General features: G+C 48.9%; 1 protein-coding gene across 7 annotated transcripts in view; it reads right to left on the reverse strand.

Annotated features, from left to right (window-relative positions):
• AQP7 (aquaporin 7) overlaps positions 1–9,548 on the reverse strand; it is a 16,062-nt gene extending 6,514 nt beyond the window's left edge. For 3 of the 7 annotated variants that reach the window (XM_040481472.1, XM_040481471.1, XM_040481469.1), the window contains exons 1-3: positions 9,263–9,548; positions 8,089–8,139; positions 3,901–4,018 (exon numbers count right to left, since the gene is read on the reverse strand). In XM_040481472.1, the coding sequence (XP_040337406.1) occupies positions 3,901–4,018; positions 8,089–8,114 (144 nt within the window). In that variant the 5' untranslated portion in view covers positions 8,115–8,139; positions 9,263–9,548. Of the gene's footprint in view, positions 1–3,900; positions 4,019–8,088; positions 8,140–9,262 lie in introns of those variants that run through there. The other 4 variants (XM_040481468.1, XM_040481475.1, XM_040481474.1 and 1 more) reach the window with 4 other exon arrangements.
• Between the last annotated feature and the right edge of the window lie 5,747 nt (positions 9,549–15,295).

Here is a 15,295-nt window from a genome sequence, read left to right on the forward strand (position 1 = left end):
AAGAAAAGAAAAGAAAAGAAAAGAAAAGAAAAGAAAAGAAAAGAAAAAGAAAAAAGGCAGAGTACAAAGCAGCATTGGGAAAGTCTGAGAAAAAGTGAAATAGCCCAGGGGCGTCTGGGTGGCTCAGTCAGTTGAGTGTCCAATTCTTGATTTTAGCTCATGGTTCGTGAGTTCGAGTGCCACATCAGGCTCCACGCTGACAGTGCAGAGCCTGCTTGGGATTCCCTGGCTCTCTACCCCTCCCCCACTTGTGCATGCGCTCGTGCCCTGCCCCCTCTCAATGTAAATAAGTAAACTTAAAAAAAATGAAATATCCTGGATAGGGTAGGGAAAAGGCAGTTGAGCAGGGCCACGTGGGTCCCTCAAGAGCTCCATGACAGGTGCAAGGGAGCCCAGGAGCAGGCTGACTTAGGACAAGGGTAGGATGAGGCAGGAGAGGACAGGAACACATGGGGCGTGGGGGTGGGGAGTGAGGCCAGGACAGGCTGACAGGCTTGAGGAAGGTCAGGAGGTACATGGACTGGAGCAGGCATGGAGAGTCTGAAGACTGAGGGTCCGCATTTCCAAGTAGGAGCTCAAAACCATTTGCTAAAAATAATGAATGAGTGAATAAACTCCACATGATCTCCTGCGTCAGGGTTTTCAATTGGCAGTCCATGGGCCAGTCCATCCGGAACACATGTTTTGTTTGGGTGATCTGGATTTGACGACCAGAGGTTTCAGCCTCCCTTGACAAATCAGAAGCTCTGGCAGCTCTGGCCTTCATCCCGCCCTGCGTGCCAGCAGTCAGCTAGAATAGTAGCAGCCACGCCTTTGCACAGGTCAGCACTCTGCACTTAGCCCCAGTTCCTGCCACTCTGTGTTGATTCTCTGGCCCCCATAGCATGTAAGTTTGCAACTCCTGCCTTATGTCTCATATCAAGAGCTGTTTTTCCAGGGCCCTAATGGCCCAGCCCCTCTTCTCCCTGGTCAGTGAATGTAGTCCAGCCCCGTTCAAGGCCAGCCCTGAGCACAACATCCCCAGAGGCTGTAGAGTGGAACTGAGTGGAATGGTCCACCTCCCTCATCCTGGCTGCAGTAAATGGGGCCCAAGGTCATACTAGCTTTTCTGGCAAAACTTTTGCCCTGATGACTCACTGAGCTTCTGATAACTGAAAAAGCTTCCCCACTTCTTGGCACAGGCCCAACAACTGAAAATAAGAACACAATGTCCTATATGAGCTTAAACCTCACAGAGTTCTTTTATAAACGTTATTTCCCTTCAATCCTCACAGCAAATCTGCCTGGCAAATGTTTCAGCTCCCATTCTACAGATGGGGAAACTGAGGCCCGGAGACTACCAAAAGCCCAAAAGTGAAGGCCTTACCTCAGCTGGAGGGAATTAACAAACCAGGGTGTTAGAAATCCTGCTATAGTAAGTTAAGGAACAGAGAGTAAATAGAGATTAAGGGTCACACTGTGATATTAGGTTGCATTGGATTTAATCCTAACTTAAAATGTGACTTTGGACAAATAATTTAGTCTCAGAGCCTCAGTTTTCCCATCTGTTAAATGGGGATAATAGGGGCGCCTGGGTGGCGCAGTCGGTTAAGCGTCCGACTTCAGCCAGGTCACGATCTCGCGGTCCGTGAGTTCGAGCCCCGCGTCGGGCTCTGGGCTGATGGCTCAGAGCCTGGAGCCTGTTTCCGATTCTGTGTCTCCCTCTCTCTCTGACCCTCCCCCATTCATGCTCTGTCTCTCTCTGTCCCAAAAATAAATAAACGTTGAAAAAAAAAATTTTTAAAAAAAATAAATGGGGATAATAATAGAACTTCCCTCATAGGGTTGCTGTGAGGATTTGAGAAGATACAGTATGTAAGGGGCTTGGCATCATCATGCCTAGCATGCAGTAGGTACTCAATAATAATCTCAATAAAGGGAAGACAAACAGGGGCACAGGAAGGCATTGGTGCATGTGAGTGGTGCCTGCTTCTCCTAAGAGCTCTCTGAGGAGGCACCCTCCTACCTCCATGGTTCCAAGGTTTAACAACCGTCATGAGGCTGGAATGTTTTGTCATGAATAGATGACTTTGTCCTGGATTAAGGCTGGACACAGTCCAGCTGCTGTCTTCGCAGCTCAGAAGTCAAAGCAGGAGGGCAGGTAACAGGGGAAGGGAAGAGGACAGGAGACAGGGAGAGGAGAGCCGTTGAGAACACTTACCGTGACAAGAGACTAGCACATATGTCCTACATGTGTACTGGGTATCTGCCACCTCAATGTTAGTGTCACATTTACCAACAAGGAAGCTAAATTTCTAAACAGTCAAGATACTTGTAGAAGACCACACAGCAGGAGATAGCAGAGCCAGGACTCAAACAGCTCCACAGCCCATAAAGGTCCGATTCAACACACATACTAACTGAAAAGACAGACTTAGCCGTGGAGAGGCCTGCCCAGGGCCAGCTGGTGACTCAGTGACAGAATCAGGATTCTTATGTCTAGACGCCCCTGTGCTCCATGGGCCACACCATCTCCTACACTGGCTCAATGCACACACACTCAGAGCCACACAACCAGTTGTACTTATACTCACATGCACACACTCAGGGACACTCTCTCTCACCCCCACTTCCTCTGACATGCTCCTGACTGCCTTTGCTTTCCTTCCCAGAGCCACCCCTTCTTTTCATGAACCTGGGCCTGCCATAAAGTCCAGACAGGCATGGCTACAGCTTCAGGGAAGAGGCTGTCTGCTGTAGATGGTAGAGCTGAAGAAGGTGGAGAGAGGGAGTTTCTAAGAAACCTCACATCCCACCTACAAGTCTGGTTTCTGTCCCATCATCTACTCAAAGAGCCCTTGTCAAGGTCCCTAGTGACCTCCCTGTTACCAATCCCTATAGACCCTTATCAGTGGTCACTTTCTCTGGCCCGTATGTAGGCCCCCCACTGCTGACCACCCACTCCTGTGGACCCTACCTTCCCCCCTTGTCCTCTCACCTCTCTGGCCACTCCTCCTCAGGCTTCTTTGTGAAATGCTCCTCTTCAGGTTTCTGTCCTCAACTTATCTTTTTTTTTTTCCCTCTTTCTATACACTGTCACTGGACAGTTCTATAAACACCATCCATATTCTGATCAGCTCTAACTCCTTACTTCCAGCTCAAGTCCCTCTTTTGAGCTCCAGACCTCTATATCCAACCACCCCCCAGATGTCTCCACAGGCACCTCACCTGATCACACCCAAACTGACCTCACTTTTGGCCCTGTAGCAGGCTCCGGACTCCAGAATGATCCTCCTTGGCATTTACCCCTCATCTGCTACTTGGAAAGTCTCGATTCTTTCTCAGCTCCCTCAACGTGTGCTTTCTTCTCCATCCCTGGACTGGTCACCACCATTTCTCTATCCAAGGTCAACAGCCTCCTAACTGCTTCCCCTCCCACCAGCTTTGCCCATTCTGCTGAGACTCCACACTGCACACTGAACCATCTTCTAAAATCTAAATCTGAACACATCACAACCCTGCTTGAGAACCTTCCGTGTATCCTCACTGCCCTCAGGACTAATTCTCAAAGCATGACCCTCGATAACACTTCTCTCCAATCTCTGTACTCTTTGTTTCCCTTCTTCCCGTTTCCAGCCATGCCCCCTGATACCTGCTCCCCCAGCCCATAGTTTTGTTCTGCCCTCACATACTTTGATCCCTTTCTTTCCCAAAAAGATAGTGAGAAAGACAGAGCTCCTCCTAACTTTCCTATCCTTCTTTAGCTCCCAGCTCCAAGACTGAATAACGGACAATGTGACCCAGGGGTCAGTGGTGGGGAGGGGGGCATGGATTGCCTCCACTGAACCTCACCCTCCTGAGGTCCTGGGGTTCACGTCCCTTCCTCAGAGCCCACCCACCCTGTGCCACCCACCCACTCACCATCATGACATACGTGCTCATGAACTCCGCCAGGAACTCTCGCACCATCTCCTTTTGCATTATTGCTTGCATCTTTGTTACCACAGGTGATGAGACCATCTTGGAGTTGCGGGTAGACCTGGAGCAGCAGCCCAAGCCCGTGGGTAGGAAAGAGGCCCAAGTGCACTCACTGCCCATGGGCCCTTCAACTCATAGCTGAGTTAATGGGTAACCCAGAGGTTACCCACACACACCTCCTCTTGCCCAGGTCAGCTGGTACAGCTGGGATCAGAGACAACTGAGAGCCACAGGGATGTAGCCTGGGAAGAGTGCACCAATGAGGCCATTTTGCAGAGAGGGCAGTGGGGAGCCAAAAAGTGTCATCTGTGGTGCCAGTGAGTCTCAGAGGAGAAGCAGATGGGAGAGAGCAGGCAGAAAAGTCGAGCTCAGGGGCGCCTGGGTGGCGCAGTCGGTTAAGCGTCCGACTTCAGCCAGGTCACGATCTCACGGTCCGTGAGTTCGAGCCCCGCGTCAGGCTCTGGGCTGATGGCTCAGAGCCTGGAGCCTGTTTCCGATTCTGTGTCTCCCTCTCTCTCTGCCCCTCCCCCGTTCATGCTCTGTCTCTCTCTGTCCCAAAAATAAATAAAAACGTTGAAAAAAAAATTAAAAAAAAAAAAAAAAAAAGAAAAGTCGAGCTCAGCTGTCCATCTATCTGTTTACCTGCCTATCTGCAGGAGCCAAAGCTCTGGGAACACAGGCCAGGCATCAGGCAGGACCTGTCAATAGGGAGATACTCCACAAACAACACACGGTGTAGCAAAGTCTGCTCAGGGTGCTATAAACAGCCCTGAGGCCTGAAACATACATTAGGTTCTGCCAGAGGTGAAAGTATCTGCAAAGTGCACCGGGCCTTTGCAATGGGCTCAACACAATCAGACGTCTGTGAGTGAATGAATGAATGAATGAATGAACAAATGAAAGAGAGGAGAGAGGAAAGGAGGGACCGGATCTTCTCCCCTGTGGCAGGTTCAGTGCCTAGCACAGTGCCAAATGCAGAGCAGTTGTGCAATATATATTGTCAAATGAATGACAACTGAGGAATCCATCTGTCTTACTCTCCACTAGATCTTCAGAACTTCCTACAATGCCTGGCACATGGTAGATACTTGATAAATATTTGTTTAATAAATGCATGGTTGGATGGATAGATAGACAAAAAAGTGAGTTACAGGCCCCATTATCTGTTGGAGGTGGGGTAGAGACCTCTGGTTTGGGGAAGGAGATGGAGTCTAGAGGCTAAAGAAGAAGAGGAGAGGTACAGATACCTTTAAGTGTGGCCTTAGTGCTTGTTCAGACTGGTGCCCCTCCCCATGCTGAATGCCTGAAGCTGACACCAGCCCCTCAGCTACCTCATCTTGCTAGGGATAGCAACATCACCACCTACTACTCCCCGGGCTTCCTGAAATTTCCCTGGCCTCACAGCAGCACAGATTAAGTAGAGGGAGTAAGAAATGTAAGTCAGGCATCGATAAAACAACTTCCACTTTTATGGCTGAGACCCTATGTTCAATCTCACCCACCCCAGTCCTTGTTCTGTCCTTACTCCAGGGAAATAAATCAAGGGCTGAGTATATGGAGGGAGATAGAGAGTTGCATGGACAATTTACTGGCTCCCATCCAACTCCAGCTTCCATGCAGCATCATTTGGGGGTCTCCTTGCCCCTATAACCAGCCAGGCAGGGACCCAAGAGGGTCCTGGGAAAGTACCACAAAGGTAGTGGAGAAGTGACAGAGCAGGAAGCCAAGGACACCAAGAGAATTTTAGAACCCTGGCCCCATCCTCCCCACCACATGGCAGGCAGGACACAGTAAGCAATAAATAAATAACCACCAACCAGCTACTGACCTAGAAATCTACCAAATGCCTGCTATGTTCAAGCATTGTAGTAAAGAACATTATCATGATCCCTGCTCTCAGGAAGAAAAACAATTAAGTAATTGCTATAAAGTGTGAGGACTGTTGCCACAGGTGAAGGGGGGCACTACTGGATTGCAGAGAGGAAGCAAACAACCTAGAGGTGGGGGTAGGAGGGTTTCCCACAGAAAAGGAAACAGGTCAAAAATGGAAGGCTGGCCAGATGAAGGAGCATCAGGGGAGGCAGGGGAAAGTTCAAGGCATCAGAATAGCATGGCAGAGGCTTGCAGCAAAGGACTGTGTGATGTAGAGAGGAACTCCCCAAGAATGAGCTGGCCAGAGAGAGGAGAGAAAGTGGCATGAGGTGGGTAGAGATGGCAGAAGGCCTAATGGTCCATGTTAGGGGGTGTGAACTCGATCCAGAGAGCCATGGGGTTTGGTGGAAGATTTAAGCAGGAGCACTGCCTCCTCTATGGAGGCTGGGATGAGGGAGCAGGAGTGGGAGTGTGGTGAGCAATCAGGAAGCTTCTGCCACAGACAGCCTGAGCAGAGATGGCAGCCTGAGCCAAGAAGGTGCCATGGAGATTAGAAAACAGTGAAAATGACACACTTAGGGTTTAACTGAAGAGGAGAATGGAGAGAGAAGAGATGACCTTCGGGTTTAGGAAGAGCAGCAGAATGACAAGTGAGGTGCAGGAGAGAAGCTGCAACCTTAGGCAGGAGTATGAGGAGTCTGTTCCGGCCATGTTAACTTTGAAGAGCCTGCTAGACATTTAGGCAGAAATGGCCTATAAGGAGGCAGCTGGTCATGTAGCCTTGTTTAGAGATAAACATCCAGGGGCCACCAAATCATCTGATCCCTGGCCATAGATGAGGCCAAGGAGAGGATATAGAATGAGAAAAGGGCATCTGAGAAAAGTGGCCTACAAACTGAGAAGCTAACGGCAAACCAGATAATTACCCACGCGATATCTGCTAACCGAGGTGCTAAATAGCTAATAAACTCACCAGCCCTTCAACTTACTAATTAATCTAGCAGCTTAGCCAACTAACTGTCCTGTTCACCAGCTTATTTAATTATCTAATCAACCAAACACTTATAAACCAGCCAGGCCTCAGCGGTACAGAATACAAACCCAGTCTCCAACCTTGGATCACTCCATCTAGTGGTTCTGATGGATAAGGGATAACAGCAGCACCATCAGAGGTGAGAAGTCCAGGGTGGGAGAGGTGAGGCCTGCAGACACTTTTGAGGAGTGGACAGGGTGGGGCCTAAAGTGCCTGTGAGGGAGTAGAGTAGTGGTAGAAAGAATGGTGGGAGTGAGAACATTCTAGATATTTTAGGAGATGGGACTAGATGTGAGCTATGGGAGAGACAGAAGTGTCAAGGACAAACAAGGTCTTGACTTCTGGCTTGAGCAATGGAGAAGGGGATCCTTGGCTGAGTTGAGACCACAGGAGGAGTCAGCTTGGGATATGGAGGTTGTTTTCAACTGGGACTGAGTTGCCTGTGGAACTCACTTGGAAACAGTATCTGAAGCCCCAGAGAGAACGCAGCACAAAGGGGAGCCATTCATTCTCTCTATCCAAGGGTGCACAAATATCCCTGCTCCTGTGCTGGCAGGCAATGATGAAATGTAATAAGCAAGTACATTTGCGTGTCAGAAGGTAGTATGGCCTATGGGGATAAACAGAGCAAGGGAAAGGGGGTGGGGTATGATTTTGAACAGGGCAGTTGGGGTAAGCCTCACTGAGAAGGTAGCAGACATGAGGAGGTGAGGGAAGAGCATTTCAGGCAGAGGGGAAATCCCAGAAGGACTCTGAGCATGTTTAAAGGAAAGGAAAGGAGGTCATTGTGACTGGGGTTGGGGAGAGCAGGGATGGAGTGGGGAAAGGTCAGAGAGGAAACTGGGACTAGGTAGGCAGGGCCTTGGCCATTGCAAGGGCTTTGGTTTTTATTGTACTCTAAAGATCTGAACCTGTGAGGGTGAGAGGCAGTGAGTGAGTTCAGTTGAGCACCACCTACATAAAGGCAGTTGGAACCCCCTCACCAGCCCCTTGACCCTCACCCAGGTCTTTCTGAGCCTCCCTCACCCAAGGGCTGAGCCCAGGGTCTGGCTGGGAGAGGTCTTTCTTCTGAGACTCCTGACGGGGAGGGGGGGGGGGGATGGGTAGGAGTGGGGGGAGGGAGGGGTCAGCTGCCATGAGGGAGAGGCTGGGAGTAGGGCAGGAAGGGATGTGCTGGGAGGGTGGGGGATGGGTGGCTGGAGGAGGAGAATGGGTGGAGTGCTTACCGCCTCTTCCTATCTGATTCAGCCATGTTCTGTCTTTGAGATTTTTAGATGCTGTGGAGCCAAAGAGAGGTCATTAGGGCTGGGGTGTGGGGGCACAGAACTTGGCCCCACATTCTCATCAGACCTCAGCCTCCCAGGGGAGAAGCCACAGGGACAGGTCCTGCCGGTTCCAATCTCTCAACTCAGCCAAGCTGACAAAGAGAAGTGTGGAGGTACCTTAGCCAATGGGGAAAGGCCCTGCAGTCCCACCCCTTCTACCCATGCTGGCCTCGGGACCCCTGGACCAGGCCCTTCCTGGGTCCTCCTGACTTTCTCCACTGTCCAAAGTGGAGATGCCCACAGCCTCCCCTCAGTGGCTCCACCCTCACATATGTGGGTATTATTGCTTTTAGTCTAACCTCTTGCTGCTGACTTAAATTCCGATTTTCCAGGGCCTTTTCCTTTTACATACACACACACACACATACACACACACACACACACACACACACGCACACACACACACACAATATGAGGTCCTAAGAATTCATTTAGTCCATTCTTCTAACTCAGAACTACCCTCTTACCTTTCCTGAAAATTCCCCTGTGTATTCCCATTTTCCACCTGAATGACCACACAAATGTAACCCTTGAGTTTCCCCATCCTGGAAGTCCCCCTTGTTCTCTAGCCAAATTCCCTCTAGCAGTTGCACAAGTTGACATCCCTAGCCCTGACTGCAGACACCCTCCAGCCCCAGCCCCAGCTTCTCAAGAGGGAACTCCAAGGGAAGAAACCACTCCAGCAAAGCCAGCAATCAAGCCGTATCTCTGATATTCTCCCTTCTGCTTTGGTCCAGTGTCTGCTTTCCATGGTCTCCTGATCCTCCAGCCAGCACTCCATTAACAGCCCAGCCCTACATACCCTCCCAACCTCTGCTGTGCTGCTGGTCCTCCCAACAGTCAATTTACAAGTAAGGAAGCTAAAGCCCAGAAAGAGTGTGTGACATGCCTATGTCACACAGCAACTCAGGACTAAACCAGAATAAACATCCTGGCTTTCAACTCCCAGCTGGAGTTGCTTCCCCAGACAGTCCCATGGTCACCTCCTCCCCATACAGTCCCCAGGAAATGGCACTCTGAGGCCTGGGCCCCAGGGGAGGCCCCCTGTCCCAGCCCTGCTTGGAGCCTGACTCACTCTGCTAAAGCGTCCACGTTGGGGGCTTCTTGGTTATAGCAAGCTTTGGTCTTATTTCTCCATGACTGTCCCAGGCTCTGGCTGCACCCGCAGCTGGGGCTCCACTGCCCTGTGTCCAAAGTCTAGAGCCTGCCTCTCAGCCCTCCTTAGGTGACCCCACGTATTGCTTTGCTCTGCTCCTCCAGGGGAGAAGTCAGTGGGGCAGGGGTTTGGCCCAAACCGCTTGGGCCAAGTCCAGACACACTGCCCAAAATAGCATCCCTTCTCCGGCCAGCGGCGCCACAGAGACCAGGTTCTGAGGCAGCCTTTGTGAGGTCAGAGGTGGAGCTCAGAGCGGGTCCCAGAGGAAGGCCCTGCCCTCCAAGCCAGGTGTCCAGCCCAAAGTTAGAGGAAGCCCTTCAGGGCCCCAGACTCCAGAGCCCCTGGTTCTGGGAAGAGCTGTGCAGAATGGGGAACAGAGATGGAAATATCTGAAAATCAACAGCTAGATGGAGTGGTTTTGGAGAAGACCCTGGTTCAGTCCTCAAGGAACCCCAATTCTGAAGGAGGAAAGGGAAACTCAGGCCCCTCCCAGTCTCAGGGGGAGGAGGACACATAAGCCATATTTACAGGAAACACCAATCTGATAGGGGAGGTAGAAAGCCAAGCCTGATCCTCTGGGGTCCCTAGTCTGAAAGGGGGAGAGAAGAAGCATGGGCCTCGTCATTTGGGAGCCTGTCTGAGCAGAGGAAGGGAAACCTATGCCCTATCGTCAGCAAAATACCTCCCTCAGGAATGGCAAGCGAGGCCTCTGTGCAGGAGTCAAAGCCAAACCAGAGTGTGGGGCACTGGCCCAAGGCTGCAGAAATTTAGTGACTGAGATGGGGTCAGGAGTGAGCCCGGGGTTCAGCTACCATCTAAGAAGACTTCGGGAGCCAGGGCACTGCTGGGCATCCAAGTAATAGATAGCTCTGGTAATAGAACTGTCCTCTAGGGGTGCCTGGATGGCTCAGTCGGTTAAGCATCCGACTTCGGCTCAGGTCATGATCTCATGGTCCGTGGGTCCGAGCCCCGCTTCAGGCTCTGTGCTGACAGCTAGAAGCCTGGAGCCTGCTTCAGATTCTGTGTCTCGCTCTCTCTCTGACCCTCCCCCGTTCATGCTCTGTCTCTCTCTGTCTCAAAAATAAATAAACAGTAAAAAAAAAAAAAAAAAAAAAAAAAAAAGAACTGTCCTCTAGAGGGTGCCAATAGACCAAGCCAGTCTGGACCCGCATTTTCCAGGTCCCTACCCAAAACTGCCCACAGGTCTCTCTGCAGGGAGAAGGCTTCCTGGTCAGAAGCTGTCCATAAGGAGCAAACTCTTCCACTGCTGCCCCCCAAGGCTGAGGCTCTGCCCTGCACTCCACCCTGCAGACTCAAGTGGGCTCAGTGTAATGAGTCCTTCCTTCAGAAAGAGAGAGATGAGATGTACCCCTGGACATTGGAGACAACTGCCTTTATTCCTTTCCTGTGTGTGCTGTCAAGATCAGGATGAGGTAAGGGTCAAAAGTGAAGCTGGGGTCTGGGAATAGGTCAGAGCTTGGGCACAGTTGGATTGGGCTGGGATCAAGTTGGTGAGGAATAGAATTGGGATCCATATCAGAGTCAGGGATTGAGCCCTGGGCTCATTTACTGGGCCAGGCACTGGAGATCCAGATGTAGAGAAGACAGCCCTGTCTCTTGGAAGAGATAAGCAGCAGATAACTTAGTATACACTGTGATAAGGTAGATGGTATATAGGCAGTAACTAAGCCAACTTGGAGCAGGGCAAGAATCATCTAGAAGAGATGACAGGGAAGCTGAGTCCTCCAAGTTGAGCGAGGGAGTGTGGGAAGGTGGTGATTATTTGAAGCCCAGTGGGCTTGTGAGAAAACCTAACACATTCTGTGAATGGCTTGCAGAAGGCTGGAGAAGTGGCTCAGTCCTGCCCCAGGGCCTCTGCTTCCTAATCTGTGAAATGGAGTTGGAGGATATGAGGTCCTCTGATCCAACTACTTTTGGCATCCAGACAAGGCCCAGGAAAAGGTTTATGAAGGCACAGCAGCCCAGTAAATCAAAATCTTATTTGGTAGAAATGATAAATTGGTTGAAAAAGAATTGGTAGGAGTACCTGTGTGGCTTAGTGGGTTAAGTGTCCGTCTTTGGCTCAAGTCATGATCTCATAGTTCATGGGTTCAAGCCCCACATCGGGCTGCCTGCTGTCAGCACAGAGCCCACTTCAGATCCTCTGTCCCCCTCTCTCTCTACCCCCCCCCCCACTTGCACAAGCACTCTCTTGCTCTCTCTCAAAAATAAATATTAAAAAAAAAAAAAGAGGGGTTCCTGGGTGGCTCAGTAGGATAAGCATCCGACTTCAGTTCAGGTCATGATCTCCTGGTTCATGGGTTCAAGCCCCATGTTGGGCTCTGCACTGACAGCTCAGAGCCTGTAGCCTGCTTCAGATTCTGTGTCTCCCTCTCTCTGCCCCTCCCCCACTCGTGCTCTCTCGCTCTCTCTCTCTGTCTCTCTCTCTCTGTCTCAAAAATAAACATTAAAAAAAATTTTTTAAACACTCTTTAAAAAAAAAAAAGAATGAGGGGTGCCTGGGTGGCTCAGTCAGTTGAGCATCTGACTTCGGCTCAGGTCATGATCCCACAGTTCATGGGTTCAAGCCCTGCATCAGGCTCTGTGCTGACAGCTCAGAGCCTGGAGCCTGCTTTGAATTCTGTGTCTCCCTCTGTCTCTACCCCTCCCCTGCTCACACCCTATCTCTCTCTGTCTCTCAAAAAATAAAATAAAACATTTTTAAAATTTTAGTAATAAAAAAACGAATTGGTAATATTAGTGTGCTACAAGGCAAGTTTTGCAAATTTTGATGTATCTCTCAGCATTTAGTCCCTCTTGCAGAAATTAACTTTCTTACTTTAATTTCATCTGCAATACATTCTTTTTGGTAGTGAAACTTTGGGAATAACCCAGTGCTCATCAACCTATTTTATTTTTTTAAAGATTTTCTTTTTGAGTAATCTCTACACCCAACATGGGGCTTGAACTTACAACCCTGAGATCAAGAGTTGCATGCTCTACCGAGATCATGAGTAGGGGAGGGGCAGAGAGAGAAAGAGAATCCCAAGCAGGCTCCATGCTGAACTTCAAACCCCTGACCCGGGGCTGGTTCTCAGGACTGAAATGTCATGACCTGGGCTGATATCAAGAGTCAAACACTTGGGGCACTTGGGTGGCTCAGTCAGTTAAGCGTCCAGCTCTTGGTTTTGGCTCAGGCCATGATCTCACAGTTTGTAAGATAAACCCTGTGTTGGACTCTGCACTGACAGTGCAGAACCTGCTTGGGATTCTCTCTCTCTCTTTCTCTCTCTGTCCCTCCCCTTCCAGTGTTTTCTCTCTCTCTCTCTCTGTGCCACCCCTTTCAGTGCTTTCTCTCTCTCTTTCTCAAAATAAGTAAAAAACATTTTAAAAAAAGAAATCAGACACTCAAGTCACCCAAACACCCCTCACTTTCCTACCTTTACTCACTACACTAAAAATCTTACAATGTAAATTGGTGATTGGGGACATTAATGTTCAACCTAACTGAAAATTTAAATATTTATGAATGCAAAGTCAAGCAAGTTGAACAGATAGAATTGTCTATCATTGGTGTGGAAAATTTTTAAATAGAATACAAATAAAATGAATCTCATATAATTTTCTTTTATTCTTTTTTGGCCTAAAATACAAACAAGCCAAAGGAACCTTAAAAGACCCGTTTTCCCTCCATGACAACTATTATTAACATTTTGGTAGATTTTCTTCTCTTTTTTTTATGTATACACATATCACATCCCTTTCCTACTTTGTCAATAATAAGTAGTAGGAAGCTTATCTTGTAAAGTACTTTTTCACTCAAACATTATTGAGAATATCTTTCCATGCCAGTAGGTCTACATTCACATCTTGTATGTGACTATATGGCACAGAATTGTCTCCAATTTTATTTTTTTTTAATTTTTTTTAACATTTATTTATTTTTGAGACAGAGAAAGACAGAGCATGAACGGGGGAGGGTCAGAGAGAGAGGGAGACACAGAATCTGAAACAGGCTCCAGGCTCTGAGCTGTCAGCACAGAGCCCGACGCGGGGCTCGAACTCACGGACCGCGAGATCATGACCTGAGCCGAAGTCAGACGCTTAACCGACTGAGCCACCCAGGCGCCCCAAATTGTATCCAATTTTAAACTTTTTTTTTCAACGTTTATTTATTTTTGGGACAGAGAGAGACAGAGCATGAACGGGGGAGGGGCAGAGAAAGAGGGAGACACAGAATCGGAAACAGGCTCCAGGCTCTGAGCCATCAGCCCAGAGCCTGACGCAGGGCTCGAACTCACGGACCGCGAGATCGTGACCTGGCTGAAGTCGGACGCTTAACCGACTGAGCCACCCAGGCGCCCCAACCAATTTTAAATATATCCAATACTCCCCTATTATGAACAGCATGAGGTACATACAATAGTTCAAAATCCAATTAGGAATGAAAATGCAAATAGAAAACAATTTTTAATCAGAACAAAGAAATAAAACTGCCAAAAGATGCTAAAACTTCTCTGAACTTCCCCCCAAATGCCACCAAAAGTGTTGATGTGTAGAAAACTAATCATTTCAGCTAATTATTTGTTTCAGGCAACATGCCATTTGATTAACTTACTTATCCCATAAACTACTTTCAGCCAAATTGTTTTACATTTGGGGTTTTCAGACTCTTCTGAGCCACCAAATCCTGTGTATAACTCAGGAGCCCATGTATCAATCAGTAAGAAAGGAGCTGCTCTGGCTGAAGGGGCAGGGATGGGTACCAGTCCTTCAAAGGCCCCTGGTCTCTCTGAAATCACTACAGTCATAAAGATTCTCCTTCTCCTCAAAAAAAGAAAGGACTCTTAAGCCTCGCCCAGGTAATTGTCACCTTTCAAACCCACTTTTCAGACAGGGAAACTGAGATTCAGAGAAAGATAACAACTTGCTCAAGATCTCCCAGACCTGGAACATCCAGATCAGGGCTCTATCCCTTGCCGCAGGAGGCCACGGCCCCTCACCCAGGAGAACTGGGGACTAAGTGGCTTGGTTGCGGAGGGGTAGGGGCACAGGCAGATGGTATATAATTACATACCATACCACAAGATGGTATATAGTCTTGACCCTCTCCAGTGACCAAACTCCCCTTTCCACAGCTCAGCCTCTTATCCTCAGAGTCATATGTGGGCCTTCAGGACAGACTGGACAGAGACTAAGGCAAACAGGGTCAGGAGGCACAGCCACCTGTCCAAGGGAAAACATCCTGTGATTCGAGGAACCAGAATTCAAAAAATAAGCCTGTTCCACTCTAAAGCCAATGTCATACGCCTAATTTGGCATTAGAAACCAGGCATAGGAGTGCCTGGGTGGCTCAGTTGGTTAAGTGTCTGACTTCAGCTCAGGTCATGATCTGGCAATTCATGAGCTTGAGCCCCACATTGGGCTCTATGCTGACAGCTCAGAGCCTAGAGCCTGCTTCAGGTTCTATGTCTCCCTCTCTCTCTTCCCCTCTCCTGCTCACACTCTGTCTCTCTCAAAAATAAATAAACATCAAAAAATTTGAAAAAAAAAAAAAAAAAAAAAAAAACAGGGCATCGAGCTCAGACCTGCCACTTTCCAGTATGAGCTAAAGTTATCAGGGAAGACTTCTTAGAGGAGGCAATCTCACTGACAGAAGTTGGAAGATGATACTGACAGAGGTGTATACCCCATGCTGTTCATAATAGGGAAGAATTGGAATATGTGAGTATTTGAGTGTGCCTGGGTGGCTCAGTCAGTTGAGCATCTGACTTGATTTCAGCTCAGGTCATGATCCCAGGGTCATGGGATTAAGCACCCCGTCGGGCTCTGTGATGAGCTTGGAGCCTGCTTAAGGCTCTCTCTCTCCCTCTGCTCCTCTCCCCAGCTCTCTCTCTCTAAAAGGAGAAGAAGAAGAAGAAGAAGAAGAAGAAGAAGAAGAAGAAGAAGAAG

Source organism: Herpailurus yagouaroundi, unplaced genomic scaffold (assembly GCF_014898765.1).
Source record: "Herpailurus yagouaroundi ecotype Mexico unplaced genomic scaffold, PumYag 160, whole genome shotgun sequence".
In the NCBI taxonomy this organism is placed as follows: domain Eukaryota; kingdom Metazoa; phylum Chordata; class Mammalia; order Carnivora; family Felidae; genus Herpailurus; species Herpailurus yagouaroundi.